This window comes from Salmo salar, chromosome 01 (genome assembly GCF_965601325.2).
Source record: "Salmo salar chromosome 01, fSalSal1, whole genome shotgun sequence".
NCBI lineage: Eukaryota > Metazoa > Chordata > Actinopteri > Salmoniformes > Salmonidae > Salmo > Salmo salar.
The window spans coordinates 142,753,632-142,778,595 of NC_138291.1; the positions used below are offsets into that span (position 1 = coordinate 142,753,632).

General features: G+C 43.0%; 1 protein-coding gene across 3 annotated transcripts; it reads right to left on the reverse strand.

The window, feature by feature from the left end:
• Positions 1 to 1,336: 1,336 nt before the first annotated feature.
• On the reverse strand, positions 1,337 to 7,524 carry LOC106563715 (protein phosphatase 1 regulatory subunit 3B). 3 transcript variants are annotated; one of them, XM_014129546.3, is made up of 2 exons: positions 7,253 to 7,524; positions 1,337 to 4,154 (listed from the first exon to the last, which is right to left on the reverse strand). In XM_014129546.3, the coding sequence occupies exon 2, from the start codon at positions 4,121 to 4,123 to the stop codon at positions 3,260 to 3,262; it is 864 nt and encodes a 287-aa protein (XP_013985021.1). In that variant the 5' UTR covers positions 4,124 to 4,154; positions 7,253 to 7,524; the 3' UTR covers positions 1,337 to 3,259. The 3 variants fall into 3 exon arrangements, with proteins under 3 accessions (XP_013985021.1, XP_013985011.1, XP_013985004.1); XM_014129536.3 differs by lacking the exon at positions 7,253 to 7,524 and adding an exon at positions 6,094 to 7,217; XM_014129529.3 differs by lacking the exon at positions 7,253 to 7,524 and adding an exon at positions 5,820 to 6,087.
• Between the last annotated feature and the right edge of the window lie 17,440 nt (positions 7,525 to 24,964).

Below are 24,964 nucleotides of genomic sequence, written 5' to 3' on the forward strand. Positions count from 1 at the left end.
AGCACCTTTGGCCGTGATTACAGCCTCGAGTCTTCTTGGGTATGATGCTACAAGCTTGGCACACCTGTATTTGGGGAGTTTCTCCCATTATTCTCTGCAGATCGTCTCAAGCTCTGTTAGGTTGGATCGGGAGCGTAGCAGCACAACTATTTTCAGGTCTCTCCAGACATGTTCGATCGGGTTCAAGTTTTAGAGAAATGTAATCATTGAATATTGTAAGAGCTTTCATTGTCTGCTTATATGCCCCATTTATCTATCCTACGTTTCTGACTTGGTGTACAGGGAGAACACTAAGAACGGCCCATGTTCTGAATTTTGTTGCTGTACATTTCAAAAGTAGTGAACAAATAGTTATATTGACTACCTCCAACTTAGCTCGCTCATTAATGTCTTAATCAAAATTACGTATTTGCCTCTTTTCCGCTTGTCGTCCCTTTATGCCATAGTTTGTACATCTCAATTGTCAGTAGAAAACATTTGTTTAAGCAAGTCAGCCATGTCAGCTATGATTTCTTTTAAAGGCAGTAAATGAGGCTGAATGAACTGTTTCGCTGCCACACAAGGCTCCGCTGATAGCCAGGTGGAGCAGTGGTAAGGCATTGGGACTGATGTTGGTACTCTGCAGTTGGGAAAGCTTTATGTAGGCCCTAACAGTTTGTGGGAACCGTTTGTCAGTGGTGGATAAAGTACCCAATTGTCATACTTGAGTAAAAGTATAGATGCCTTAATAGAAAGTTACTCAAGTAAAAGTCACCCAGCAAAATACTACTTGAGTAAAAGTCTAAAAGTATTTGGTTTCAAATATACTTAAGTATCAAAAGTAAATGTAATTGCCAAAATATACTTAAGTATCAAAAGTAGAAGTGCCCCACCAAGATTTACATGCTAAAATCACCACTGCTTATAAGACCCTTTATAAAAGGCAGCAAATTGTTCTTAGTGATCAAGAAAGGTCAGACTATTCTTCCCCCCACTCAGTTCATTTTGGTTTTTAGTGTGTTTGATATAGCAGTGAACTCTACAGTAAACAGTCTTATCTGTTAACATATGGCTTGGTGAATGGTGTCTAAGGGTCTTGCTGAATATAGTTCAGCTGGCAGACCTTTGTACAGGTTGCTATGCGTTGAACAGGCTTCATCAGTCACTTCTATAGACATCTGTTTGAGTATCATAGTTCATAGTGACGAGGTCATGGGATTGATAAGTCAAACAAACCTTTGGTTAGCTCTCCTATCATTCACTAAATTGCCATCAGAAGGCTTGTTTCATATCCCCCACAGTAATAATACCACCTCTGGTGGTTTCAACGAGGAGTTTAAATAAACAAAAAATGTAATATTCTTGCAAAACATATTTAATTCTGACATACAAAAATCCATTCTTCATACTTGTTCCTTTAAAAACATATCCAATGACTCTTATTTACATAGAGCAGCATAGTGAACACTGTAAAACATTTTAGATCATTAACAGGAGCAGACAGAAATGTGTATTGCTAAGGTTCCAGTCCCAAGTAAATTCCTGCCATTTCCACCCCTTTAAAAATTGAAGGATTTGAACTCAAACACCCACATACCAGAATGAGCTCAGTACAAACATGGTGCAAATCCTGAAGTGACTTAAAAATACCTATGTCTATTCTGAAGTCATATCACTTAACATAAATCAACTTAAAGAACTCAGTACAAGAAATGTGATGTGAAAATACAGACATTTTGATTGCAAATCTATTTGTTAAAAATCATTCAAAGTTTCATCATAAACATTGCTCTTCCAATTATTTTGACCTGCATCACACATAAGTGTACATAGTTTTACCAGTTAGTGTAATTTCCTGTTGAGTCAACAATGGCTTATCCCAACACATACAGTGGGGTCCAGAATTACTGGATCCCTTTACAAAGATGGGAAAAATACATTGTATAAAATAAATACTGAGATATATTGCATGAGATGTATATTTTACACTAATACAATTGCTCAGAGATATATATATATATATATATATATATCATCTTCATCTTCAAATAATATTTTTGCAGGAATCTCCTTGCGAATGATTTTGCCGAAGATTGTATCTCCGCCGGCCTGGGCAACCTGAGCTTTTGCTATCTCCTCCGACATATATATATATTGTTAAACAATCTCAAAAAGATAAAGGGCCAAAATTATTGGATCCTCTGTTTTCAATAGTCCAGCACCCTCCCTTTTTGAGGATAACGACACAATTCACAGTAGGGATGAGGTATTTTCTGCATGCGCATTGTTCTTTCGAAGGCTAAACCCACCATTGGTGTGCGTGGCCAAAGACCACTATTTTCATGTCTTATGACAATAGCACCGGTTCCAATCCATGTGCCATTGCCGTTTAGCAAACTTCAGGTGGTGCTATGGTCATACGACATGAAAATAGAGCTCTTTGACCACGCACACCAATGGTGGGTTTAGCCTTCAAAAGAACAACGCATATGCAGAAAATACCTAATCCCTACTGTAAAATATAGTGGTGCATCTTTGATGTTATGGGGCTATTTTGGTCCTGGGGCCCTTGTTAAGGTCAATGGCATCATAAACTTTACCCATGACCAGGACATTTTAGCCAAAAACCTGGTTCCCTCTGCCAGGAGGCTGAAACTTGGCCACAAATGAATCTTCCAGCAAGACAATAACTAAGATCCCTTCCAACATGTTCTCCAATCTAATAAAACATTTTTGAAAAAGGCTCAATTGTCATTATCCTCGCAAAGGAAGGGTGCTGGCATATTGAAAACATGTGATCCAATCATTTTGACCTCATCTTTGAGATTTTTTTTCATGACTTGTTAAACAAAATCTTTGCCCTGAGCAATTGTATTAGTATAAAATATCATTTCTAATTTTTTTGAGCATAGAATAGAGACCAGTTTGAATTTTTCGTTTTTTACTAATCTTTATCAAGGGATCCAATAATTCCAAAGCCCACTGTAGATTAAGTACAAAAGCTAGATATTAATTATGTTTTTCTCTTGGTTCAGTCAACATCTACACTGAGATATGCCTGTTAATTAAACCTGCTATGCAATCAGTAAATGTCACATCTTAATATTCTAATTCTGATAATCCACAGAGTATACAACCCCCAGCCAAAAACATATTTCTTTTTCTTATTGCTTTTGTTCCCCCGAGCATGGCTAGACTGGCCTGGCCTGAAAAATCACTCATTTTCAGGAACAGCCCTTTCTCTGAACAAAAAACACTTTACTCTAAGGATGACGGCTTTTCAGTAGTAAGGTCTAATATCCTCATATCCTGCATAACTTGGCCACTCCGGGAACATCCCATGGGAGAATCTGGGACTTCCATAGAAGTCGAATTGAATTCCAAGATCAAACGAGTATCTCTGCTGGTTACTGCTGAACCTGCCCTGGCCGTCCATCTTCAGAGCAGACCAGATGATCCTGTAGTTTCGGCCCTGGTTACCGTCCCAGTATGTCTGGCCATTGACTTCATAGCAGATGGCAAACTCTATGTGCTTGTGCGGCCTCAGCTCAACTGGAAGGGAAACCTCGAAGGCAAAGGTGTCATAGTCCGAGCCTGTGTAGGTGTCCTTCAAGTACTGGCACTCCAAGTCTGTGTAGCTTTTCCAAGTGTCAAAGGTCACACGCACCTTGACAGACTTCTCAAAGGACAGGTTTTTGACCTTCACGGTTCCAGACAGTGCCTTCTCTTTCAGCATGCAGTGCTCTAAGCAGACAAGCTCAGTCTCCAGACGCTGACGGAACAGCAGGTAATCAGAGGAGGGCTGGGTGAACCCCATTACCAGTCTGTCCTCCTCATATGGTAACTTGAGCGAAGAGCTGAACAGCTCTGTGATGTTGAGCGGGATGTCAATAGTGTCAAAATGAGAAAAGAACTTCACCTTGGTGAGGGCCAGGCCCTTGTGGTCGGCGAAGGACACTCGCCTTTTAGGTTTCCCATTCTTCTCATGAAACAAATCTGGTTCAGTCTGCATAGGAGGGGCAGAGGGTTTGAACTGCATGCAGGGCTTCAGACAGGGTCGTAGTGGTTGCAGTGATTTCGGGGACCTCGTGTAGCAGAAGTCGTCGTTTGACAGGTAGAGCGGCATGGCCAATTCAATCGGCATGGTGGACTTGTGAGGAAAGAGGCTGAATAGACTGAGGGGAAAAAACAAAGATACCAGAAAGTTGTCATTCGTCCAGTTGCTTCAAACAATGTTTGACAGAATACACATTCTCTTGTGAAATGTATATAGTATCTTTATTGCTGAATTTGCATGTGAAACATTAAGCAACCGTAGGCTAAGTGCATGGCCAGAGCAAACATTGCATCAATTTCATCTGCTGATAGATCAACCCACAAGTTACTCATGTTCAGCCAACCATCACATGTATTTGGTTGACTTCCGTATAATATCACTGTTTAAGTTGTCAAAAGGCCTTCTCTAACCTACTTGCCCAATGTGTATAATCATGGGTATGCTTTAGCATTTGTACAATCCATCATGCAATCATTTGGAAAAGGGAAGGTGATCATGTATAGCCTTATCCTGAAACGCTGTGGGGAGTTTTCTTCTGAAATGCTGAGTTTGAGGTCTCCATAATATCCAAATTTCTTGTACTTGACCTATTTTATTGGATAGCCTTGTCGAGGTGAGGCATAGGCACGCATCTGATATCTGACAGAAATAGAGTTAAGAAAGTATTTAAATATGCTAGTATCCACAAGTTCATCTGACTCTGGGGAAGTAAATAAAAGGGCCTCATTGTCAAAATCCCAAAGTATCACTTTTAAAGCCCATTCTTACTGCACTAAACTTGTCCCACTTTACTAACATGAACTTCAGAACTGAAACGCTACAGATAGGGTCATTACTTACTCAGTGTTACACACATGCTGCACTTTATTTTCTAATATGCCAGACAAGGGCAATTTAGCAGACGATTTTATCCAGTGCAACTTACAGTAGTGAGCGCAGACATTTGCATACTGGTCCCCTGTGGGAATCGAACCCACAACCCTGGTGTTGCAACTGAGCAACAAAGGACCCATAATTGTGTCTCTTTCTGGTTTCAGTTTTTCTGAAAGTTCATTGTGAAACAAAAAACATGGTACACTAACTAGCCAATAAACTATACCCAACATTACATGTTAAAGCTTGCGAATAGCCATTGATATGATGGTGCTGTTTAAGGATTTGCCTAATCAGCAAATGTTTTGCCATTCCTTCAGACTACTTGGCGATACTTTATTAAATCTCGATTCGGAAGTCCGCATTGTCTTATAAACTCCTGTTCTAGTTGCAGGTAGAACCCCAATAATGAGGTAATATTCATCAGAAAGATATTAAAAGCACTTTTTGCACAGAGTGGAGACATTTTAGCTAGCAGATTTCACGTTTCCAAATTCTTTCCATCAACTATTCAGTTTTAAGTGACAACGCCGCGGCCTCGCGACCCAAACAAAGATCTACACACATGCAAGACACATCTCACTTAATACAAAAAGTGGATTTAAGATTGTCCTGCATATTTTTGGGGGGGCGTTCCACCTGCAACTGGAAACAGATGTGTATAATACACCGCAGCTTTCCGAATCAAGAACGAAGAAAGTACCGGCAAGTAAAGGTTAGTTGAATGTTGCATGACTGCTTTGTCTATGGGCCATATTCAGTGACTATGTATTCTCGACCTCAGAGGCTGAGGTTTGAGTTCCTTGGCTATGAACTAACTCAATGTTATACACTACTACTGCGAATTAGATTACAATCCTGCAAAAGTGATACTTTTATTTATCTAACGTTAGTCATGAAACAAGCTTACCTTGTGCAGTTTGTTTGAAACATTTGCAATGAATTCAGGTAGAATTGACGTGATAGGCTGCGTCTACTACCAGTCAGAAATCACCATTGCCCTCTCAGCGGTGAAAGCTCCTCTTCCTTGTCGTTTACATGTAGGCTATAATCAATTTTGCTGCAATGCTACTCTACTATTGCAACAAATAAAATGTAACTAGCAACTTCACAAACTGTATCCAGCTTCGGTCATGCCACTGTTTCAAACATCATACTGGGTTCAAGTGAACGTGTAGGCCTACCTGTAGCCAATCACAGTGGGCGGTGGAGGAGCGCTCCGTGAATCGGCAACTTGGTGAAAGAATATCTAGAGATAGTCGAATGACCGCTCTAACGATGGAAATACATGTCCTCAAAGATAGAAGGCAGGCAAGATCAGGCGGGACCATTCTAGCAAATAAGAGGGCAGTTTTGCTTGTCAACAACTGGCACAACACCAATATAGTAGTTTTTTTTTGTTAAATTGTCGGAATGCCACGTGCGTCTTAACAACCTAACCATTTGTATTTATTATGGATCCCCGGCAGCAGCTACTCTTCCTGGGGTCTAGCAAAATTAAGGCAGTTTATACAATTTAAAAAACATTACAATACATTCACAGATTTCACAACACACTGTGTGCCCTCAGGCACTCCACCAGTACACATATATACAGTATATACGGTACTAAATCCATGTGTATGTATGTGTCTGTGCCAATGTTTGTGTTGCTTCACAGCCCCCGCTGTGCCATATGGTACTTTTGAATCTGTTTTTTAAATATAATTGTACTGCTGGCATGAGTTACTTGATGTGGAATATGGTTCCATGTAGTCATTGCTCTATGCAGTACTGTGTGCCTCCCATCGTCTGTTCTGGACTTGGGGACTGTGAAGAGACCTCTTGTGGCATGTCTTGTAAGGTATGCACACAACTTCTATTCAATCAAATAAGCCTCACGTAGCAAATTAGGAATTACATTTTTTTGTTGACCAAATTCGACACTCATTGACTTCCATAAAAAAATCGTATTATCGTGGACAGATTTTAGGCTGAGCAAACCCTCTCGCTTCTCATCTTACTTTCTGCCTAGGTCCTAAAGCTAAATCAAAGATGGTGGATCAATGAAGATGTCCCACTCAGGCAGTTTACCATAACTTTTTTGTTGTCACAGTTCCAGTCTGCTTAAGCATTTTAGGGCAAGTATGCCCAATATTGGACTAAAGTAGCCTAACGTTGCTCATCTTAGTCCAAGGTCCTTACATGTTCTGTTTAAAGGGTGAATTGGCTCTGGAAGCCAAAACAGCCAAATTCACCATCTAAAGGTTTATCGATTTTCAATTGCGGAATGGTACTAGCAACATAAATCTCTCTACTTTCATATCACATCAATCATTTCACAAATGCAAAATACACACTTACTGTACTGTACACAGTTGCAGCCTACAGTATTTTTCAGTGACTAGGTTTGTGGCGTCGGTCTTCCGTTTACACACAGGTGTTCGGAGACAAAGATGGCTAACTTGTACAGGTCTTGGTCTTCTGTCTGTTTTCCGTAAACAAGCGCTGTAACATGGAAATATGACCTTGTGGGAACGCTAGCCCTATTAAAAGTTGTGTATCAACAACTTTTTGTTTTTTTGAAAAGTATTTCTCTCTGGTATTAAAGATAAGGTCCTTATGTTTCCAAAGCCATACCACAAGCGATGCGTGTTAATATTCAGACCATGCGTCACGGCTCTTAACAAATCTCATCGCCATACAGAAGACACTTTTATTCAATGATTTATGTGTAATGTAATGGGATTAAGTGCTAGGTTAGAGATACCTGTATATACAGTGCATTCGGAAAGTATTCAGACCACTTGACTTTTTTCACATTTTGTTACATTACAACCTTATTCTAAAATTGATTAAATCTACACACAATACCCCAAAATGACAAAGCGAAACAGGTTCTTTAACGTTTTTGCAAATGTGTTACAAATGAAAAACAGAAATACCTTATTTACATAAGTATTCAGACCCTTTGTTATGAGACTCGAAAATTTAGCTCAGGTGCATCCTGTTTCCATTGATCATCTTTGAGATGTTTTACAACTTGATTGGAGTCCACCTGTGGTAAATAAAATGTATTGGACATGATTTGGACAGGCACAAATATAAGGTCCCACAGTTGACAGTACATGTCAAAGCAGAAACCAAGCCATGCGGTCTAAGGAATTGTTGCAGCATTGAAGGTCCCCAAGAACACAGTGGCCTCCATCATTCTTAAATGGAAGAAGTTTGGAACCACCAAGAGTTTCCTAGAGCTGGCCGCCCAGCCAAACTGTGCAATCGGGGGAGAAGGGCCTTGGGCAGGGAGGTGACCAAGAACCCGATGGTTACTCTGACAGAGCTCCAGAGTTTCTCTGTGGAGTTGGGAGAACCTTCCAGAAACACGACCATCTCGCCAGCACTCCACCAATCAGGCCTTTATGGCACTCCTCAGTAAAAGGCACATGAAAGCCCACTTGGAGTTTTTCAATAGGCACCTAAAGGACTCTCAGTCAATGGGAAACAAGATTCTCTGGTCTGATTAAACCAGGGTTGAACTCTTTGGCCTGAATGCCAACCGTCATGTCTGGAGGAAACCTGGCACCGTCTCTTCGGTGAAGCATGATACAGCACCCTGCTGTGGGGATCTTGTTTAGCGGCAGGGACTAGAAGACTAGTCAGGATCGAGGGAAAGATGAACGTTGCAAAGTACAGAGAGATCCTTGTTGAAAACCTGCTCCAGAGCGCTCAGGACCTCAGACTGGGGCGATGGTTCACCTTCCAACAGGACAACGACCCTAAGCACACAGCCAAGACAACACAGGAGTGGCTTCGGGACAACTCTCTGAATGTCCTTGAGTGGCCCAGCCAGAGCCCGGACTTGAACCCGATCGAACATCTCTGGAGAGACCTGAAAATAGCTGTGCAGTGACGCTCCCCATCCAACCTGACAGAGCTTGAGAGGATCTGCAGAGAAGAATGGGAGAAACTCCCCAAATACAGGTGTGCCATGCTTGTAGTGTCATACCCAAGAAAAGTCAAGGCTGTAATCGCTGCCAAAGGTGCTTCAACAAGGTGCTGAGTAAAGGGTCTGAATACTTAAGTCAACATAGTATTTCCTTTTTTTTCTTTTTTATACATTTGCAAAAATGTATTAACCTGTTTTTGCTTTGTCATTATGGGATAATGTGTGTAGATTGATGTGAAAAAAGTGATTTTAATCCATTTTAGAATAAGACAATAATGTAACAAAATGTGGAAAAATTCTAAGGATCTGAATACTTTTCAAATGCACTGTATATATACACTACTGGTCAAAAGTTTTGGAACACCTACTCATTCAAAGGCTTTTCTTAATTTTTTCTATTTTCTACACTGTAGAATAATAGTGAAGACATCAACACTATGAAATAACACACATGGAATCATGTAGTAACCAAAAAAGTGTTAACCCGTTGGGGATAGGGGGCGGTATTTACACGGCCAGATAAAAAACGTACCCGATTTAATCTGGTTACTACTCCTGCCCAGTAACTAGAATATGCATATAATTATTGGCTTTGGATAGAAAACACCCTAAAGTTTCTAAAACTGTTTGAATGGTGTCTGTGAGTATAACAGAATTCATATGGCACGAAATGCGTTGTGCTCGTCACCCTTCTTTACCATTCGGATAGTGTCTTGAACGCACGAACAAAACGCCGCTATTTGGATATAACTATGGATTATTTGGGACCAAACCAACATTTGTTATTGAAGTAGAAGTCCTGGGAGTGCATTCTGATGAAGAACAGCAAAGGTAATAACATTTTTCTTATAGTAAATCTGACTTTGGTGAGTGCTAAAATTGCTGGGTGTCTAAATAGCTAGCCCTGTGATGCCGGGCTATCTACTGAGAATATTGCAAAATGTGCTTTCACCGAAAAGCAATTTTAAAACCCTGACATAGCGAGTGCATAGAGGAGTTCTGTATCTATAATTCTTAAAATAATTGTTATGTTTTTTGTGAACGTTTATTGTGAGTAATTTAGTAAATTCACCGGAAGTGTTCGGTGGGAATGCTAGTCACATGCTAGTCACATGCTAATGTAAAAAGCTGTTTTTTGGTATAAATATGAACTTGATTGAACAAAACATGCATGTATTGTATAACATAATGTCCTAGGGGTGTCATCTGATGAAGATCATCAAAGGTTAGTGCTGCATTTAGCTGTGGTTTGGGTTTATGTGACATTATATGCTAGCTTGAAAAATGGGTGTCTGATTATTTCTGGCTGGGTACTCTGCTGACATAATCTAATGTTTTGCTTTCGTTGTAAAGCCTTTTTGAAATCGGACAGTGTGGTTAGATTAACAAGCATCTTGTCTTTAAAATGGTGTAAAATAGTCATATGTTTGAGAAATTGAAGTAATAGCATTTCTAAGGTATTTGATTATCGCACCACGGGATTCAACTGGCTGTTGAGTTCTTGCGTCCCACCTAGCCCAGAGAGGTTAAACAAATCAAAATATATTTTATATTTGAGATTCTTCAAATAGCCACCCTTTGCCTTGATGACAGCTTTGCACACTCTTGGCATTCTCTTAACACTCTGAAGTTTCTAAAACTGTTTGAATGATGTCTGTGAGTATAACAGAACTCATATGGCAGGCAAAGATCTGAGAAAAATCCAACCAGGAAGTGTGGAAATCTGAGGTTTGTAGTTTTTCAAGTGATTGCCTATCCATTATACAGTGTCTATGGGGTCATATTGCACTTCCTAAGGCTTCCACTAGATGTCAACAGTCTTTAGAATGTTGTTTCAGGCTTCTACTGTGAATGGGGAGAGAATACGAGCTGATTGAGTCAGGTGTCTGGCAGTCGGCCATTATTTTAGTTACGCGCGCGGCCATGAGCACGAGCTCAGTTCTCTTTCCTTTATGAAGACAAAGGAATTGTCCGGTTGGAATATTTTTGAAGATTTATGATAAAAACATCCTAAAGATTGATTCTATACATCGTTTGACATGTTTCTACAAACTGTAATACAACTTTTTTGACTTTTTGTCTGGACTTTAGTGCACGCGCCTTGTGCATTTGGAATAGTGAACCTAACGCGTGAACAAAATGGAGGTATTTGGAAACAAAGATGAACTTTATCGAACAAAACAAACATTTATTGTGGAACTGGGATTCCTGGGAGTGCATTCTGATGAAGATCATCAAAGGTAAGTGAATATTTATAATGCGATTTCTGACTTCAGTTGACTCCACAACATGGTGGGTATCTGTATGGCTTGTTTTGGTGTCTGAGTGCTGTACTCAGATTATTGCAAAGTGTGCTTTCGCCGTATAGCTTTTTTGAAATCTGACACAGCGGTTGCATTAAGGAGAAGTTTATCTTTAATTCTATGCATAACAGTTGTATATTTTATCAACGTTTATGATGAGTATTTCTGTAAATTGATGTGCTCATTCACCGGAGTTTTGGAGGCAAAACATTTCTGAACATTACACACCAATGTAAAATGTTTTTTTTGGATATAAATAGGAACTTTATCGAGCAAAACATACATGTATTGTGTAACATGAAGTCCTATGAGTGCCATCTGATGAAGATCATCAAAGGTTAGTGATTCATTTCAGCTGTATTTCTGTTTTTTGTGACGCCTCTCCTTGCTTTGAAAATGGCTGTGTGGTTTTTGTTGTCTAGGTGCTGTCCTAACATAATCTAATACTATGCTTTCCCCGTAAAGCCTTTTTAAAATCGGACACTGTGGTTGGATTAACGAGAAGTGTATCTTTAAAATGGTGTATAATACATGTATGTGTGAGAAATTTGAATTATGAGATTTTTGTTGTTTTGAATTTGGCGCTCTGCTATTTCACTGGCTGTTGGCAAGTGGGACGCTACTGTCCCACATACCCCAGAGAGGTTAACTTATCCCAGAGCTTGCTCCAAGATGCCGCCGGTGAAGAAAAGGTACTTGGAGTGGACATTTAGTCCGACTCAGGAGGCGGGCACACCATCCACCGCTTCCGAGTATATTACTCAGTCTCTGGACAATAAAGTAGACAAGCTCAGGGCGAGGATCTCCTTCCAGAGAGACATCAGGGACTGTAGCATACTCTGTTTCACGGAATCATGGCTCTCTTTGGATATACTGTCCCCGTCCATACAGCCAGCTGGGTTCTCAGTTCTTCGCGCAGACAGGAATTAAGAACTCTCCGGGAAGAAGAAAGGCGGGGGGGTGTATGTTTCATGATTAACTACTCATGGTGTGATTGTGATAACATACAAAAACTCAAGTCCTTTTGTTCACCCCACCTAGAATACCTCACAATCAAATGCCAACCGTATTACCTACCAAGAGAATTCTCTTCAGTTATAGTTACAGCCGTGTATATTCCCCCTCAAGCCGATACCACGACTGCCCTAAAGGAACTACACTGGACTTTATGCAAACTGGAAACCACATATCCTGAGGCTGCATTTATTGTAGCTGGGGATTTTAACAAAGCAAATTTGAGGAAAATGCTACCGAAGTTCTATCAACAAATTGACTGTAGTACTGGCTTAGGAAAAACACAAGACCACTGCTACAAGGCACTCCCCCGCCCTCCCTTCAGCAAATCAGATCACGACTCAATTTTGCTCCTCACTTCCTATAGGCAGAAACTCAAACAAGAAGTACCTGTGCTAAGGTCTATTCAACGCTGGTCTGACCAATCGGAATCCATGCTTCAAGATTGTTTGTTTTAATCACACGGACTGCGATATGTTCAGGGTAGCCTCTGAGAATAACATTGACGTTTACACGGACATGGGTACTGAGTTCATCAGGAAGTGTATAGGGGATGTTGTTCCCACGGTGACTATTATAACCTACCCAAACCAGAAACTGTGGATAGATGGCAGCATTTGCGCAAAACTGAACGCACGAACCACTGCATTTAACCATGACAAGGTGACTCGGAATATGGTCGAGTACAAACAGTGTAGTTATTCCCTCCGTAAGGCAATCAAACAGGCAAAAAGTCAGTACAGACACAAAGTGGAGTCGCAATTCAACAGCTCAAACACGAGACATATGTGGCAGGGTCCACAGACAATCACGGATTACTAAGGGAAAACCAGCCACGTTGCGGACACCGACGTCTTGTTCCCATTCAAGCTAAACACCTTCTTTGCCCGCTTTGAGGATAACACAGTGCCACCGACACAGGTAAGACATTTGAGTAAGACATTTAAGTGTTTACGGACATATTCAATCTCTCCCTATCCCAGTCTGCTGTCCCCACTTGCTTCAAGATGTCCACCATTGTTCCTGTACCCAAGAAAGCAAAGGTAACTGAACTATCGCCCCGGAGCACTCACTTCTGTCATCATGAAGTGCTTTGAGAGGCTAGTTAAGGATCATATCACCTCTACCTTACCTGACACCCTAGATCCACTTCAATTTGCTTACCGCCCAATTAGATCTACAGACGATGCAATCGCCATCACACTGCACACTGCCCAGTCCCATTTGGACAAGAGGAATACCTATGTCAGAATGCTGTTCATTGACTATAGCTCAGTCTTCAACAACATAGTACCCTCCAAGGTCATCATTATGCTCGGGGCCCTGGGTCTGAACCCCGCCCTGTGCAACTGTGTACTGGATTTCCTGACGGGCCACCCCCAGGTGGTGAGGTAGGAAACAATACCTCCACTTCGCTGATCCTCAACACAAGGGCCCCACAAGGGTGCGTGCTCAGCCCCCTCCTGCACTCCCTGTTCACCCATGACTGCGTGGCCACGCATGCCTCCAACTCAATCATCAAATGTTCAGACGGCACAACAGTAGTAGACCTGATTACCAACAATGACGAGGCAGCCTACAAGGAGGAGGTGAGGGCCCTGGCGGAGTGATGCCAGGAAAATAACCTATCCCTCAACGTCAACAAAACGAAGGAGCTGATAGTGGACTTCAGGAAACAGCAGAGGGAGCATGCCCCTATCCAAATGGACGGGACCGCAGTGGAGAAGGTGGAAAGTTTCAAGTTCCTCGGCGTACACGTCACTGACAATTTGAAATGGTCCACCCACACAGTGCGGTGAAGAAGGCGCAACAGCGCCTCTTCAACCTCAGGAGGCTGAAGAAATTCGGCTTGGCCCCTAAGACCCTCAGAAACTTTTACAGATGCACAATTGAGAGCATCCTGTCGGGCTATATCACCGCCTGGTATGGCAACTGCACCGCCCGCAGAGTGTGGTGCAGTCTGCCCAACGCATCACCGGGGGCACACCGCCTACCCTCCAGGACACCTACAGCAGCCGATATCACAGGAAGGCCAAAAAGATCATCAAGGACATCAACCACCCAAGCCATTGCCTGTTCACCCCGCTATCATCCAGAAGGCGAGGTCAGTACAGGTGCATCAAAGCTGGGACCGAGAGACTGAAAAACAGCTTCTATCTCAAGGCCATCAGACTGTTAAATAACTATCACTCGCCGGCTACCACCCGGTTACTCAATCCTGCCCTATATACATAGACATGGAATCACTGGCCACTCTAATAATGGAACACTAGTCCCTTTAATAATGTTTTCATACTGCTTTACTCATCTCATATGTATATACCCTATTCTATTCTACTGTATTTTAGTCAATGCCACTCCGACATTGCTTGTCCTAATGCTTAATTCCATTATTTTACTTTTAGATTTGTGTGTATTGTTGTGAATTGTTAGATACTACTGCACTGTTGGAGCTAGGAACACATGCATTTCGCTACACCCACAATAACATATGCTAAATATGTGTATGTGACCAATACAATTTGATTAGAATAAAATGTGTAAGATCTCCTAAGCCTGTGTTTACCACAGACCTTATTTTTGGCATTTATCGAAAAACTCTATTCATTTTCCCCATAGGCTTTGCCCATGGTGAAGTTAGTACCTACAAAAAGACACCATTACTATTGCTCTCTAAGTAGGCAGCCTTCATGGGTCCAATGTTTTAACCCGCATTGAGCCCACATCATGCCAATATTGGTATGTTTAATGGGAAAAGATGGGCTAATTTCTGGCAAAGTGAGGGCTGCCCTCCCCAGATATGGACTGCATTTACATTTTAGACATTTAGCAGGCGCTCCTATCCAGAGTGACTTACAGTTAGTAGATTTATCTTAAGATAGCTAGATGGGACAAACACATATCACAGTCATAGTAAGTACATTTTTTTCCTCAAAGTAGCTATCAGCAAGGTCAGAGCTAGTAAGGTGGAAAACAAAGTCAAGTGCGAGTGTTGGTTCACAAAAGTATTTTTTTGTGGGGGGGTGGGTGCTGTGGGATTATTTAAGACTCTTTGAAGAGGTAGGGTTTCAGATGTTTTCAGAAGATGGGCAGGGACTCTGCTGTCCTAGCTTCAGGGGGAAGCTGGGTCCACCATTGTTGTGCTGCCTTCCCGTAGGGGTGGGAGGGCCAAGAGACCAGAGATGGCAGAATGGAGTGCTTGGGTTGGGGTGCAGAGTTTGCGCACATCCTGAAGGTAGGGATGGGCAGTTCCTCTTGTTGCTCCGTAGGCAGGTACCATGGTCTTGTAGTGGATGCTCAAGTGAGAGAGTGGTGTGGAGCCTTACTCTCTTTCCTTCCTCGAACAACTCTGCACAATCGTCTTTGTTTCGGAAACGGTCTTCGTTTTTCTTTGAGACCGCCACTTACGGCTGCCATTTAGAAAATGGGAGACTGAAGTACTAATACTACACTGAACAAAAATATAAACGCAACAAGTAAAGTGTTGGTCCCATATTTCATCAGCTGAAATAAAAGATCCCTGAAATTTTCCATGTGCACAAAAAGCTTTTGCACAAATTTGTTTACATCCCTTTTAGTGAGCATTTCTCATTTGCCAAGATAATCCATCCACCTGACAGGTGTGGCATATCAAGAAGCTGATGAAACATCACAATCATTACACAGCTGCACTTTGTGCTGGGGACAATAAAAGGCGACTTTAAAATGTGCAGTTTTGTCACACAACACAATGCCACAGATGTGTCAAGTTTTGAGGGAGAATGAAATTGACATGCTGACTGCAGGAATGTCCACCAGAGCTGTTGCCAGATAATTTAATGTTAATTTCTCTACCATAAGCCTCCTCAAACGTCATTTTAGACAATTTGGCAGTATGTCCAACCAGCCTCAGAACCGCAGACCAGTATGGCGTTGTGTGGGTGAGCAGTTGCCAATGTCAACGTTGTGAACAGAGTGCCCCATGGTGGCAGTGGGGTTTTGGTATGGGCAGGCATAAGCTACGGAAAACGGACACGATTGCATTTTATCGATGGCAATTTCAATGCACAGAGATACCGTGACGACATCCTGAGGCCCATTGTCGTGCCATTCATCCGCCGCCATCACCTCATGTTTAAAGCATGATAATGCACGGCCCCATGTCGCAAGGATCAGTACTCATGGAAGCTGAAAATGTCTCAGTTCTTCCATGGCCTGTCACTCATTGAGGATGTTTGGGATGCTCTGGATCGATGTGTGCGACAATCAACTGCCTGATCAGTTGATTGGGGGGGGGGTGTATCTGTGCCCAACACATGCATATCTGTATTCCCAGTCATGTGAAATCCATAGATTAGGGCCTAATTAATTTATTTATTTCAATTGACTGATTTCCTTATATGAACTGTAAATCAGTAAAATCTTAGAAATTGTTGCATGTTACGTTTTATATTTTTGTTCAGTATAATAGCAAATTGCTTTGCAAAAGTGAAGAGCACACCTCCCGGTACTACTTGCCTATGAGAGGAGAAACCACCCCCAGTCTAATACAGCCTCTGATTACCAAAACAACAACAGCGCAAATTGCCCTGCCCCTTAATCCTGGTTGATGTGTCAACAATCATCTGCAAATTAATAGCAGTCAGCAGTTCACACACCAACTAGTCTACTGGGAAGACAGGCAGCACCTAAAGTAAATGGCCCTAGCTAGCAAAAAGACAGTACTAGACAATAACAGATAAAGACAAAAATTATACTAATCACTCCTGGAGATATCAGGAATCCTCTAGCTACAGAATGAAGCACCTTTGGGCTGCCCACACTGGGTAAAACTGGGCCAAAGCCTTGGGGCCAATGTGGAGCCTATGAGCAAAGGCGCATTTCACAAGAGAGCAGATTCAAATAATTGAATGTCTCCGTAGGGAATTGCTCTATTCAGAGCAAATTGCTTTATTTCTTTGTCTCCCAAACATGCCACCTCCCTCTCAGCATTACACTGGTCCAGTCAGGTGAGGTTCTCACCAACTAGCACCATCCTCTGAACCGGTTACTGTCACACAACATGATGAAATAGGCAGAGTGTGTTTGACAGACTGATGGGCCACATGTCAATATTGATCCAGTAATTTATCAGCAGCCTGGTGAAGTTCAAAGAGGCCCAGGTTTGTGATAAGCCATTTGCACTGGCAGTCAGCCGAGGTAGACTCTGAACTTGTCAGACTGTGAGCCTAAAATAGCCCCTCAGTAGCATGTCCTTTGGCTTTGGTGGGCTTGATGAAAGTAAAGGACAGGGATACATGGGTGTAGTTCTAAGGTCACAAGTTCCCTCTTGTGCAACCGTTACTGAGAGTATTATTCCAGTTTAAGTGTTCTGTTGTGTAATGTTTAAAAAAAGATATATTGTACACTGCCAATGATGAAGTCTGTGTCCAGTATGAAGGAAGTTAGCTTCTCGGCCTTTTGGCTAAGATCAAGTGTAGTTTCTTTAACAGTTGCTGCATTTGATCGGAGAGGCGATCATAAGCCGGAGGGCGCTCGGGAAATTGTGTTCCAAGTTATTTTTGTTAAATGTATTATTCTTGTTCTGTTTCACCATAGTTTTTTTTTGTCCTGGGTTAGGTGGTGTTTTTGGTGGTGGACTACAAGTGCACTAGCACCTGTAGGGTGAGTTAAGGCCCTCTGGTCCTTTTTCTTTATTAATGAAATTTTTGTTTTTCCTTTTGCTTGTCCTGTTTTGCATCTCCCCTCCCCCTGTGTATCCTATAGTCTTCCCTTAGCTCCTCCCACTGTCTTCATTTCTGTGTTGTCTGCTAGCTGGTGTGGCTTTCTGGCTTGCCGGCCTGCTAGCTTTAGCTTGGCTTGGCCTGCTAGCCTCCTGGCCCCTTAGGCGTGACAGGCATTGTTTGATAGTCTTTCGTTATCCCCTTTTGACCCCACCCATCATGTACCCTTAGTTTATCCCCCAAATTGCCCATTGTTTCAGTTTCTTGTTGTTTTGTGTCGTCAACTGAGGGACCTTTTTGCTGGCCGGCCAGCTGGTTAGCCTAGCCTGGCCTGCTGGTGAGGCTTGCTAGCTTTCTCGTCCCTTAATTTTGGCAGGTATTGTTGGTCAGTGTTTTTGTTGTCCCCTCATTCCCCTTTACCCCAACCATCTTGTTTGCTAGTTTTACCCCCTAGTTTGTCCCCCTAGTTTGTCCCTCCTTTTGGTTTGTGTGTTTTGTTTGTTTTTGTTGTGAGGCCTCTTGGCTGACAGGCCTGCTAGCTGGTTAGCTTAGCATGACCTGCTGGTGTGGCCTCCTATCCTTTATTTGGTTTGTGGTGTACTTTTGTCTTTCCCCTTTGTGCTCTTCCCCTTTGTGGATAGTTGAAATTCCCCTCCTAGTGTCCCTTCCCATTGTCGATCAGATTAGTTTGGTGCTGCGCTAGATAGTTTGTTGTGTGTCCCGTGGTGCTGGTAGGCCCTGTTAGCATTGCCTAGCTGAGCCTGCTAGCTTCCTCGGTTGCCTACACTTCTCCCCCTTCCTCCCAACCCCCTCTCCCTTCCCACTCCCCTTTTTCCTTCCCCTGACCCCTTTTCCACTTCCCCTCCCCCCTTTTCACTGGTGTTTGGTTTTAAAGGGAGTGGGCCTCCATCATGTCAGCAGCACAGGCTGGCATGAGGAGGCACCATGATGTGCGCCTCCTGTTAAAGGAGAAGGGAGGAAAATGTATGGAGTTATCCCGATTGGATTTCTCCAGAAAATTCCTCCAGAAAGAGCTCATTTTCAAACCCGCGCATGTGAACTGCATCCTGTCCCTCCCCTATAGGAAGGGCTTCAATGTTAGTTTTACCTGTGCCAGCTTTCTGAGGGAGTTCTGGGGGAAACACCCAGCGGTCCCTGACAGCAATGTTTGAGATGACCAAGCTGATGGATAATTGCATTAAAACCGTTATTATTCGTATGTACATTGAAACTGTAGAACCGGAGGACGTTGCAGTATGGCTGGGCAGGTACTGCAATGTGAGGGGGCCCCTGGTCCAGGTGAAGGATCCCGATGGGATCTGGACAGGGGCCTGGAGGGTCACTGTCCAGCAGAGGGAGGATCTTGGGGGCTATGGTGGTTGAAAGCCATCCCATCCACCATAGTCCTCGGAGAGAACAGGGGCCATCTTCACTACCAGGACCAGCCCAAGCTGTGCTGTAAGTGTGATGAACATGGCCACCTAGCAGACGCCTGCGACAAGGTGGTCTGCATGAAGTGCCGGGAAGTGGGCCAACGCTACAAGGAATGCACGAACGGAAGGTCGTGCAACCTCTGTGGCAAGTGGTCCCACCTCATCCGCGGCTGTGGAAGGTGCGGTGATGGAAGAAGAGGGAGGAGAGGAAAAAACCCTCCCCACCTCAATCCCCCTGACCCAGACTGCTGTGACCCCTGAAGGAGAAAGGGCCGAGAAAGACGGCTCTGGAGAGTTTTTGTAAGTAAAATAATGAAGGCATTTTGGAAAGTTGTGGGATGTTCATTCGGTCTTAGACGGGGGGGGGAAGAGAGATTCTGGAGGAACACCTTCCCCCACGAAAAAGAAATGCTGAGGAGCTCTCCGACCCCGAACAGGGTGAGGGGAAAAAAGGGCAAGTTGGAATGGGAGAGGAAGAATCTAGAACCTTCCCCACCAACTCCCCCAGCCAAATCTCCTTTTTAAGTCCCGTTTTAACCTCCTCTCCCTGCCACCCCCTTTACCCCGGAGGGAGAGAGAGAAAGTACCTGGAAAGTAACCCCTTTTAACTGTTCTAAATGCCTTATTTTCTTTTAGCACTGTTTTTACTCACCCCTTTTATGGCTATTAACATCACCACTATTAATGTAAGGAGTGTAAAAACAGAGACACAGGCACAGTCGGTTTTATCCTTTTTAGAAAGGTTTAATTCAGATGTGTTTTTATTACAGGAGCGTGATCTACCCTTTTTATCCTCTTACAGTAAACGGGAGGATAAGTGGCAGCACGGGCCCTCCATTTGGAGTGGTTCCAATTTTAACAAAAATGACGGTGTTGCCATTTTAATCAAGACCCCACAGGTGGTGGTGAGGGGAAGCACGGTGGTGGTTGGTGGGTGTAATCTTTTAGCCAATTGCACTTTTATGAGAAGGGATTTTAATGTGCTAAATGTGTATGGTTTTAACAATAAACATGACCGGTACGCAGTTTTAGAAGACCTGCAGTCCCACATGCTATAGAGGGATCCTCTAGTTGTGGGTGTGGATTTTAACTGTTTTTTAAGTAGAGCAGATAGGAGAGGGGTGGGAGAGGATTTTAAGGTAGATAGGTCAAGTGTTTTATTGCAAGGGTTGTGCAGGGATTTTAAACTGACTGACTGTTTTAAAACCCTGCATCCAAGAGAGGGCTTCACCTGGACCAGTGGTGACGGCACCAGAGCCTCTCTCACTACTATCTGTTTACCCGTGACTGTACCCCAACTGATGCTAGAATAACCCCTGCTTTCTTCTCAGATCACGTAATGCTGACGTGCACCTTTTCACTAACTTCGGGTGTGACTGTGGGAAGAGGGCCCTGGAAACTGAACTGCTCCCATTTAGAAGATGATAGAGTAGTTAGTCAGTACAGGGAGCAGTTCAGCCAGTGGCAGACGCTACAGTACTTCTTTGACACACGAGCACAGTGGTGGGAAATGGTGAAGGTATGGAGGAGGACCTTCTTTAGAGAGATAGGAAAGAAGAAAAGTTAAGAAAAAGATAGAACCATGGTGGGACTGCAGAGGCGTCTGGAAAGGTATTTTAATCTAGGTCAACAGGGCTTTGATTTTAACCATGAAATTAAAGTAAAAAAGGAAATGGCATTTTAGCAGAACAGAGAAGTAAGGGGGTTATTTCAAGAAGTAAGGAAAGGGAATTAGAAGAAGGGGAGAAGTGCACGAGGTACTTTTTTAAAGAAAATAGTAAGGCTAGGACAATGACAGATTTAAAAAACATAGATGTTGTTTTAAAAACATATACAGAAGGAATAAAATAAGTTGTCGAGGATTTTTATGGGGAACTGTTTGGAGTAAAAGATGTGTGTGAGGAAACCATGGGGGATGTTTTAACATGTATTGACAGGACCTTACCCAACACAGACGACCTAACAAAAGACCTGACGATGACAGAAATTGACAAAGGACTGAGACATTTTAAGAGGGGTAAGTCACCGGGGGAGGACGGCCTCCCTTTGGAGTTTTACCTGACTTTCTGGGATGTTTTAGCCGACGAACTTCTGACTGTTTTTGTGTACTTTGAAAAACATGACAGACTAACGGACAGGTTTAAAGTAGGTATCGTGACGCTTTTACATAAGAAAAACGACCTTAGAAACAGGAGATCGATTACCCTTTTAAATTTTGATAGTAAAAAGTTTACAAAGGTTTTAACACTCAGAATGTCTTCTGTTTTAGGGGAGGTGATCCACCCGGACCAAACCTGTGCCATTCCGGAAGGAAGATCACAGACAGCCTGGTACTGATCAGAGATGCCATCTGTTATGCGAGAGACAGAAACATGCGGCTTGTAGTCCTAAATTTAGATTTCGAAAAAGCTTTTGATCGGGTCTCGCACCAGTACCTCTTCAAGGTACTGCAAAAATGGGCTTCCCGGACAGGTTCTTAGCTTGGGTGGGACTGCTGTATGGGGATATCACCAGCAAAATCCTTGTAAATGGGCATTTGTCAAAAGCAGTGGGAGTACACTGCGGCGTCCGTCAGGGCTGTCCATTATCTCCTCTTCTGTTTATGGCCTGCATCAAACCACTGGCACAGGTCTTGCGAAGGGACCAACAGATCAGTGGGGTGGGTATCCCGGGGAGTGGGGGGATGACCGCCAAGTGCATTTTTTACATGGACGACGTCAACATTTTATGCAGCGACCTTTTATCTGTCGATATGACCCTGAACAGGACTGACTGGTATGGAGGCAGTTACGGTTTTAACTAAACACCGCTCTCTTCTCTCTCTTGTGCAGGAGCGGGAACCAGTGTGTCCAGTGCGCGGACTTGCTATAGGCGATTTTGCGCAACGTGGCCCATCCTGCTCTGCTGAATCGACACCGGGACCTGTCCTAGATGGCTGCCCACGAGATCCTCCCGGTCAGGGCCGTTATGCACTCCCGGGGCATGGCAAGGACATCCGCGTGCCCCCGACCAGGCTGCGGCCAAGATGAGTCGGTGAGGCACTTGATCTGGGAGTGCAGAGCCACCAGGGACCTGTGGAAGGAGGCAGGCCCCCTGATCTCCCTGTGTCTGCCAGTGGTGGAGGACCTAACGCCCCAGCTCGTGCTGTATGGGGTGGCCCGAAGGCCTATTCCACCAAAGGCCTTCACTAAGCTCTGGCCCACCCTCACGTGTCTGAAGGATGCACAGTGGTCCTCCCGCAACCTGCTGGTAGCAGAACGAGTAGAGACCACCCCCCAGGCAGAGGCCATGGTAGCCACAGAAGCCCTGGGGTGGTACAGAAGAAGGGGGGCCTCAACCCCAGGCAAAAGGTCCCCCACTATACCCAAGGTCCCGGTGGCCATGGCTTGAAAGCACTGTGGCGCCTAGGTGAGGGATCTCCTCTGGGCCCCGAAGGACAGGACATTTAATGTTTCAGAAGAGCAGGAGGAGGAGTCACCCCATTCCTGTACAAAGGACTGAAGACAGCTTTTTAACAAAGTGACTTTTTAACATGTTTTCATGTCTTAAAAATGTTTTACTTTTGTTAAATCATCTGTACACATTTTAAATGGCTTTTACAGATTGGATGTTTATAAGAAAAAGTACTTTTATTCATAGTTGTTTCTACTGTTTTTAAATAAGCAACATGTACTTTACAAATTTAAATGTAATATTCAAATGCTGTTTTTATGCTTTTATGCTGTTTTTATGTGTATAAATGTACAAATATAAATGAGCTGTTTTTAAAGGAAATGTAATAAAACTTTTCCAAAATAAAAAAAATGAAGGAAGTTAGATGTAGTTTGCAGAGCCAATGCTAAGTAGCGTTAGCGCGCAATGACTGGAAGTCTATGGGTATCTACTAGCATGCTAGCAGATACTCATAGACTTCCAGTCATTGCATAGATACCCATAGACTTCCAGTTATTGCGCTAATACTAGTTAGCATTGGCTCGTGAAACTACCTCTAACTTCCTTCATACTGGACACAGAGACATAGAAAATGGTATCCACGAGTTCTGACCTCATTTTGACTTGTTTTAAGGACATTACATCAACGTTGGATCAGCCTGTAGTGTGGTTTTCCACTTTAATTTTGAGTGTGATTCCAAATCCAGACCTCCATGGGTTGATAAATTGGATTTCCATTGATTATTTTTGTGTGATTTTGTTGTCAGCACATTCAACTATGTAAAGAAAAAAGTATTTAATAAGATTATTTAATTCATTCAGATCTAGGATGTGTTATTTTAGTGTTCCCTTTATTTTTTTGAGCAGTGTATATATAAGTTTGGGGTCACTTAGAAATGTCCTTGTTTTTGAAAGAAAATCACATTTTGTGTCCATTAAAATAATATCAAATTGATCAGCAATACAGTGTAGACATTGATAATGTTGTAAATGACTATTGTAGCTGGAAACATGGGTGTACAGAGGCCCATTATCAGAAACCATCACTCCTGTGTTCCAATGGCACGTTGTGTTAGCTAATCCAAGTTTATCATTTTAAAAGGCTAATTGATCATTAGAAAACCATTTTTAAATTATGTTAGCAGAGCTGAAAACTGTTGTGCTGATTTACAGAAGAAATAAAACTGCCCTTCTTTAGACTAGTTGAGTATCTGGAGCATCAGCATTTGTGGGTTCAATTACAGGCTCAAAATGGCCAGAAACAAACGACTTTCTTCTGAAACTCGTCAGTCTATTCTTATTCTGAAAAATGAAGGCTATTCCATGCGAGAAATTGCCAAGAAACTGAAGATCTCGTACAACGCTGTGTACTACTCCCTTCACAGAACAGCGCAAACTGGCACTAACCAGAATAGAAAGAGGAGTGGGAGGCCCCGGTGCACAACTGAGCAAGAGGACAAGTACAATTAGAGTATCTAGTTTGAGAAACAGATGCCTCACAAGTCCTCAACTGGCAGCTTAAAGAATCATGTAGTAACCAAAAACGTGTTAAACAAATATTTTAGATTCTTCAAAGTAGCCACCCTTTGCCTTGATGACAGCTTTGCACACTCCCAGCTTCACCTGGAATGCTTTTCCAACAAGCTTGAAAGAGTTCCCACATATGCTGAGCACTTGTTGGCTGCTTTTCCTTCACTCTGCGGTCCAACTCATCTCAAACCATCTCAATTGGGTTGAGGTCGGTTGATTGTGGTGGCCAGGTCATCTGATGAAGCACTCCATCACTCTCCTTCTTGGTCAAATAGCCCTTACACAGCCCGGAGGTGTGTTGTGAGATGCCTCACAAGTCCTCAACTGACAGCTTTATTAAATAGTACCCACAAAACACCAGACTCAATGTCAACAGGGTAGAGGCGACCCTGGGATGCGTAAGGGCTATGTTTGGTCATCAAACATCTCATTCCAAAATTATGTGCATTAATACGGAGTTGGTCCCCTCTTTGCTGCTATAACAGCCTACTCTATTTTGGGAACGCTTTCCACTAGATGTTGGAACATTGCTGAGGGGACTTGCTTCCATTCAGCCACAAGAGCATTAGTGAGATCGGGCAGTCGGCCTTCCAATTCAGTCGGCCTGCCAGTCAAGTCCTTCCACACCGATCACGACAAACCATTGCTGTATGGACCTCGGGGGCATTGTCATGAAGAAACAGGAAGCGTTAAGATTTCCCTTCACTGGAACTAAG

What these genes read in the sequence shown, in the direction of transcription:
- LOC106563715 (XM_014129529.3), bottom strand. Translation starts at nt 5,842, where the DNA reads ATGTTTCAAACAAACTGCACAAG. An exon ending in TTTCAAACAAACTGCACAAG is followed by an intron (nt 4,155 to 5,819) that starts GTAAGCTTGTTT and finishes TTTTCCCCTCAG; the next exon opens with TCTATTCAGCCTCTTTCCTC.